General features: G+C 35.5%; 1 protein-coding gene across 1 annotated transcript in view; it reads left to right on the forward strand.

Annotated features, from left to right (window-relative positions):
* LOC108969826 (neurobeachin) overlaps window positions 1-8,101 on the forward strand; it is a gene marked incomplete in the record, with an annotated part of 552,891 nt that overhangs the window by 498,621 nt on the left and 46,169 nt on the right. The window contains 3 exon segments of the mRNA XM_018934817.1: window positions 6,086-6,338; window positions 7,456-7,598; window positions 7,682-7,872. Coding sequence (XP_018790362.1) covers window positions 6,086-6,338; window positions 7,456-7,598; window positions 7,682-7,872 — 587 coding nt within the window.

An 8,101-nucleotide genomic window follows, 5' to 3' on the forward strand; every position in this document is an offset into this window, starting at 1 on the left:
AAAAATTCTTATTTGGCAATTTTCAATATAACGTTTTAACATTAAAATTTTTTTTTTTTAATTTCAATGATTTATTAATTTAGTTTTAATACTATTTATTAAAAAATATTTAAAGTACTTTTAAATTGCAAGTAAAGATGGTAACATGCATTGGCAAACACTTAAATTAGACCCCCTAAACAGTTTGAGAGCTCGCTCTAACAGCAAAAAAATTAAGTTGTTCGTTTTCCAAATTATGCGTTTTATAAGTAAAACTAATGTTGGAGTCGTAATTAATTGTAGTTCGTGTAAAATTTGGTTTAAATACGTATTTAGTAAGTAGATTTGAAATTGTTGCAGTTTTCTTGTCGCAAATCTCGTTGGATTTTACGCAAATGTAGCGCTTTGAAGTTCAACAGTAGCTCATTGGAACATTTTATAATTATAAGCAAAGTATTTCCATTCAAAAATTATTCAATATATACATATATTATGTAACTTTAAAATTACTTATTAAATCGTACATATCATTTATGGTCTTGAGAGCGCGTAATTTTATGCATATTTTTTAATACGATAATGTACGCTCTTAAACCTATCTTCGTTGCGTCAATATTTGCCAGCAAAAGTGGCTGGCGAGCAATGATGTGTTTACACTTTAAGCTACGCACTCACACACTTATAATTGTATGTGTATTTTTGTGTGGATGCGTCTGCATATTTGCTCAGCAGCACGTGAATCCGCCGAAACTCGGTCGCAACTCTGCGTGTGGCACGTGTGCATTTCCCGCATTGTCCTTTGCCGCTGGGCAACGTTAATGCCGCCGCTAATGGTTGAGTACATAATGCGAATACATAAATGCAAGTACGAGCTTACATGTGAAAGCTTTTTAAATCAAAATATCTTTTACTCTTGTCGATGTGCATTGCTTTAAACAGACTCATATATAAGTCGGTAAGAGTTGGAGTGGTTAGTTGTGTTGCAAGGAAGTTGCAAGGTTGACGTAAAAATATTTTGAGAGAAATATGAATTTTTATGGATTTTTGGCAAATTTATCACAGGAAGGTATCATTGTGACGACTTCGACTTCTTCAACTTTCTCCATTATGTGAAGGTATCTTCGTTGCCATGCGAGTATTTTGTCTTTCTTTATTTGGCCAATTACGCTCTTGTTGTTTTCGAATGTTTTCTTTAGCTTCCACAGCTTTTTCCTTTCATATGCCGGAAGGTCCTTTGGGGCATTATCGCTTTTAGCTAATATTACATCGGCCGCCAGTGTTCGGTAGGCTGATACAACTCTGAGAGCTACGGTGCGATGCACTCTGGTCACCTTACGCCGGTTTTTCTTTTAACTGTCGAGATCTCAGCTCGTATAATAGGACGATGATTATCGTCGACATAAGAAGCTTTCTCTCTCCTTAGATGGGACCCCTATGCTGACCAACATCCTGCTAAGTAGGATAGTGACTTAGTCAGAGGAACTGTTCATGAGTCTAAAACGTAACAACCTCACCAGTAAACAATACGAACAAAGCAGATCACCGAGGTCTTCTCAGCCGGATTACTGATTGCTTATCCAAGGCAAACTCAGAAGGTTAGAGTTCTGAGTTGGCTGATAGTTATATACATAATAATTATAATAGAGAAGTCGTAAGAAGAAGTCAAAAGAAGAAGTCGAAAGGAGAAGTCGAAAGGACAGAGATCAAATCAGATACGATCAAGATAATTTGTTCCCCGGATGTATAATACAGACCAGGCTTAGCGAATAAATTAGGTACTTAACATAGAACTTGAAGTAGAGATTATGGAAAGCTTGAAGTTACCAATTCGAATAACTTTCCCATTCAGCTTCGAACTCTAACCACATTAAATTTTAAATTTACGATGGAATAGGATATCTAAACTTCCGAGGGACATTAAAAATAATCTATAAGACAATTCTGCATTGTTGCCAAATTTCTCACAAGAACATTTCAGGCCCAGATTTTCATTCGATTGAACAAGTCTTTTCATATCTGTCGTAAGATCACTTTTTAGACAATAAAACTGCAAGGTGCCTGCATTTTTATCCAATCGGGGAACGAAAATTAATCTATAAAGTACTAAATCTGCCATCCTCTGGCTTTAATTGCCCTTATTTATAACTAAAATAGTACTTTCAAAATATAAAAAAAAAATTAGCAAAACCTTTAATACCCTTACAACCCTCAAAATTTAAATTTCTTAACTTTTCGTTGTTCCAGTCAGAAATCTTTACTTATTTGCCTCCCTCTCGTCGCGGCCCTTCGTTAATCTCGAAACACACTGAAATCAAACGTGCAACAAATTATGCAAACCAATAATTATTTTCGCCGCACATTTATCCCTCATTTATGCGCGCGTAATCACGGAGTTCTTGCCACAGCCGTCCCTTATAAGCGCGCGACCAATGTCCATTGTAATTATAGTGATAATTTTTCAATGCAACTGCGTATATTTCCTTTCCCCAACCCTTCAACAACGGCGACTTTCGGCCGTTTAATGAGTTATCTGCCGATTTTGATGTTAATATCGACAATATTGCAAGGAACGATACTGCCATGCCGCATCACTGTCAACCGGCAGCACATGCAAGCTCACACACTTGTTGTTGCAACAACGATTGGACTTGTTATTTTTGTTGTAGTTTTATCAATTCCCTTTGCGGCATTAAGTTTACCGTTTTTCGGCGCGCTTTATTTTCTGCAGCTGCTTCTTCTTCTTCCTCGTCTTTAGTATTATGTCGGTTAGTAATTATGGGAACACAGCTCAATATGCGCAGTAACTTGCCAGCTTGCGCGCTCCGACGCCTTGCTGCATGAGTGCAACACGCCAGCACGAGTACGCTTTCACCACACTGTCCTGCCATGCGTCGTTGGCGCATTTTGTTCGCTGGCGAAGTTTCATAAATTTCATTTGTGTCAACACAACTCAGCTTTTGGCGGCGCTGAACGGGAAAGTGGCGCGTAAAGTGCTGAATTATGGCAGCAGTGGTAGCAATTTGTTGTTGTTGCTGGTGTTTTTTGCTGTTGTTTCTGTTGCTGTGCGCTTGTAGATTTGCGCATATTAATATTTTTTGCTCTCGTTTTCATTTTATTCTTATTTCAGTGCTTTATTATTGCTTGCCTTTAGATGTATTGGTGTATATATGTACGTATGTGTGTATATAAAAATTATATTTTCGCTTGCGCAACGCTTAACGCGTTTTTAATTGCGAAACTTTTCCCGCTTCGTGCGCTCGTGCAACCCATTGACCACTGCGCTCATTCGAATTTTATCTGCTGGTCGCCATTATATGCACTTACACAAGCGCAAAGTTACACACAAACAGCTTTATTTGCAATTTCATGTTGCTGGCACACACACATATACACCACTTGTACTTGAAAATAGCGTGCTCTGCATTTCGCTCATGAATTTTTCGGATTTATGCATTTACTGTTCAAAATTTATGCTTCCTTCACGAAAAGGAAATAAAAAACAGCTTGTAGACACACACCCATACAACCAGAAATATTTAATGACTGCCGACAGCGATCACTGCCAGTAGACACAATTAAGCATACAAAAGTAACAACAATGGTGCTCGCAAAAATTACACTTTTCCACAAAATGCTCATAACTGGCAGCAAAATCGTCATATTGGCAGATTTGCGAAGGACATTCGCATGTCCTGCAGCTGTGCCATGCACGACTGTGGTTGCAAGTGCCAGGCGGAATATGTATTTTGATATTTAAATAATTGCGAAAAATTCAAAAATCGTAATCTATAAATATACTTTCATATATACATACATTAGGGTGAGCAAAAATAATGATATTGAAATAAAGGTTTAAATTTTACAGAGAAATAAATATTTCTGCTAGACAGGTACCGTTATAATACCCGTTTAGGATAAAATTATGTCATTGAAGATTCTTGTGGAGCCTAAAAATTCCTCTCCGCATTGTTTTTCAATACAAATATTTGCATAATTAAAAATCTTTGAAAAAAAAAATACACAACAATATTTATTTTTAGAGCTTTTAAAATGATTCATTTTAACACATAAATTTGATACTTTTTTTTATTTTTTTTTGGCTCACCCTAATATACATACAAACAATATTTGAGTTGGCGTGAGCAATTTCACAGAAATATAAATATGACATAATTAAACTAGCTGAATAAGTAGTTTAACATTGATATTATTTCTAAAAAAAAGCCTTGATCCTCCCTATATCCTAGTGGAGCAAATATAGACAATCGTCTATGACTGTGCAAGTCTCTCTTTGGCAATTGCTTTGGGCTTTTATGAAAATATCTTTCAAGTAGCTTGCAACTGCCGATTTTAGTACTAGATTTTATCTGATCCCTTTTATTTCAGTCATTTTTACGATCAATTTGCTGTCTTCAGCCAACTTTCGTCTTCGTATCCAGTTAGTTGCGCCGTAATTTAAGGAAGCCTTGAGCTTTACCCATACTTTGGCTAAGATAGTTACTAAAAGACACTCCTCTAACGAGCCGTCCTGCGGCCGCTTTGACATTGCTTCAGAGTTTCGTTCCATATTTCTTGTCTTAAGACTTACATGTCGTTACCTGCATCCAGATCCCGTGTTTTTATCCCTAGCACCTTTTCAATGTAACTGCTCAATTGGAAAAATGTTTTTCTCAGAAAACACAATGTACGGAATTTGACCGCTTTCGGCTAAGCAAAGCAACTGCTTCACTCTCTCAACTCTTACTTGTTGCTGCTTTGGTATAAGATCATGAGCCTTTTGGAACGTGAACTTGACCTTCAGCTTATTTTTCAATACGCGTCGGATGCTGCGGTCGTATATTTTCAGTTCTTTAGCCATTTGATTGGCACTTTCTCCTGGATTTCGCTCAAGTCTCTTCTTCACTTTCCGAACCATCTCACGTCACGTTGCAGTCTTTTGATGAGCACCTCCATGGCGTTTTGCTGTGCTACCAGTATCATTGTAATGAGTGATGGTGCGATAAATATAAAATTTATTCACATTAAGGTCTTTGAGCTCACGAACAATTGCTGGCGGTGATTTTCCATCTAAATATAAAGCAATCACACTATTACGTTTGAATTCCATCGCTGATCACTTTTTTTTGCGTCCACTTTTGGCAAAACGCTTTTGTTCACTTGTGAACAATACACCGAACTGCAGCAAATTTAGAAACAGCTGATTCCAGTGCGACAGCTGCGCGAACGGTCTGAAGTTGGATACACTTCGAGTGCCCTACCCTGTAGCACATAAATCTGATCAAATTCAACTGGCTCTAGTTCATTAAAATTTAAAATTATAAATAGTTTATATAATTATTTTAATGTATATACTAAGCAGTACTAAAGGTTAGCTAAAGAGACTTAGAATTATATTACTTTCTATATAGTTAGATCATTATACTATTTAATCAATATACCCATATGTACATAAGTAGAATGCATTAAATAAAGTCTCATAATTATGTTCAAGATAACCTCATTGTATACGATCTCTACTAAATTAGTAATACTTTAATGAACATTGTAACAATAATCATACATCAAGCGATATATTTACATAAATATTTTTTTATATTTTTCTTTTCCATATTTTAAAATGAATTTTCATTTGTGAATGCTGTTTGCTGCATGCGTTGAAAACGATTTATATTTAAATTGAAAACTAAAACAAAAAAAACAAATTCTGGAATGCCGTTTGCGTTACGTTACCCTGCCTTGTGATATTTCGTTTCCCAACCAATATGTAAAAAAAAAACAATAACAAAAACAAAAAACTTAACTATACTACCCAATCGTAATGTCGTTGCGTTCCTACGTTGTTATGTGCATCAAACCAATAATAATAAACAACAACCAAACCAAAAACAAAACATCCCTTACATGTATGTATAACTCAATTTTCTAATAAATTTTTGTACAAATAATTTATATTCATACAATTACTATTTATATATGTATATTTCAAAATGTATTTGTATTGTTTGGAGCATACACCGTTTGAGTGTTCTTATTACTGAGCTTCAGTTTCAGTAGTTGCAATTGTGTCTAACAGTATTGTAATTGGCGTTCTCTCGATGTGTTGCAGCTGTTCTGTTTCTCATTTCTGACGTGGCAGCTGCTCGATCATGTGCTCTTCAATCCGGCGCTGTGGATCTACACGCCAGCCAATGTGCAGGCGCGCTTGTACTCCTACTTGGCAACGGAATTCCTCAGCGATACGCAAATCTACAGCAATGTGCGACGTGTTAGCACCGTACTGCAGACAGTGCACACACTGAAATACTACTATTGGGTTGTGAATCCGCGTACGAAGAGTGGCATCATACCAAAGGGATTGGGTGAGTGTGTAGTTTGGTGGAGGAGAGTAGTAAAAATATGATTTGATTGCAGAAGAATGAGAAAAATATTAATTTTTCATACAAAAATGGGGAAGACGCGGCTAGAGTTGCCTCGTCATATAGTTGTCATAAGTCACGAGTCACAAACCCATAGTTCATATTACGATTCAGTATGAAATGTTAACTTAAATTCCCGTGTAGAAAAAGTTATCTACTTCAACTTTAAGTTAGAAATTCATCATTTGTCTTCAGTCAGCGAAATATTTATGGGTTATGTCAAAACTTGGTCAATTGTCACGCGTCAGTAGTTAAATTTAATATAAAATATTTACTACAATTTAGTAAAAAATCTTAAGAAAGACAACAAAATTATAGTGATACCCTTCACAGACTCATTTTTATAGCATAAAAGGTTGAAATATGCTATTTTTAAGAACCACAAGGACCACATAAGCATTCTGAAGAGTCTTCAAATTCTAAAATCATTTCAAATTACACACTATTTGTATATGCTCGAATATCCTTCCAATGTGGAAACATTTTTCAAATATTTTTGCAAGCATTGCATTGGTTTCGTCAGAAAACTTGAGATTTCGAAGTCACATTTTCTAGTCCGACTAGATTGGTACTCAGCGAAGTCTTCAAATAGTTATATACTAATTCTAAACTTTACATCATTTTTGGATACTATCATCTTGTTTGTTTGCAGTCCACTCTTCTAGTTAGACTCGTTAATACCCAGAAGAGTCTTCAAACAGTTCTATAATAATTTCGAATTCCTAATTATTTGCAGATACCCGTATATCAATTCATTCTAGTGTCGTTCAACAATAATTTATATTGTTCTCTTCAGCAACCTTGAGGTTTTGGAGTCCCTTCTTCTAGTAAGACTACTTTAGTTTACAGAAAGGTCCTCAAGTAGTTGTATAATCATTTCCAATTTTTCACCTAATATGTAAATTCTTGTATATCGGTCATTCATCAAATATTTTTCCATATAATTTATGTATTGGTCTCTTCGGAAAGCTTGAGATATTGAGTTCTCCAGTGAAGACTCTCGTGTACAGTTACTAAACTAATTCCACAATTTAATTTTACATTTTATATTTTCCACCAGATGGTCCACGTCCAGCACAAAAGGATATACTAGCGATACGCGCTTACATTCTATTGTTTTTGAAACAATTGATTATGATCGGCAATGGCGTCAAGGAGGATGAATTGCAAAGCATTTTGAATTATTTGACGACCATGCATGAGGTAAGTCGAATTCGAAGCAACTCAGACACCACACATTTTCAACAAGAACTTGAATTTCTGTAACATATTAAATCGTTTCGCAGGATGAGAATCTTCATGACGTTCTGCAAATGTTAATTTCGCTTATGTCCGAGCATCCCAGCTCCATGGTACCTGCTTTCGATGTGAAACATGGCGTTCGTAGCATTTTCAAATTATTGGCTGCTGAAAGTCAATTGATACGCTTACAAGCATTAAAATTGCTTGGATTCTTTTTATCACGCAGCACACACAAGTAAGTAAATGGATCCGCACATAAAACGTTAGGGGTGTTCTAAATTATGCATTTTATAGTTTTTGAACAAAAAGAAAATCTTAAAAAATATTTTATTTCGAAATCTTAAAAATATTTTTTTTCTCTAAAAAAATTGCTTAGAAAAGTAAATATTAATGCGCTTTGTTAAAAATTTCCATTTACGCTTTGTTTTTTAAACATTTGGCCGTGTAAAATAAATAAGATTTTT

The sequence above is a fragment of the Bactrocera latifrons genome, unplaced genomic scaffold, assembly GCF_001853355.1.
Source record: "Bactrocera latifrons isolate USDA-ARS-PBARC rearing strain unplaced genomic scaffold, ASM185335v1 scaffold_0, whole genome shotgun sequence".
Classification (NCBI taxonomy): Eukaryota; Metazoa; Arthropoda; class Insecta; order Diptera; family Tephritidae; genus Bactrocera; species Bactrocera latifrons.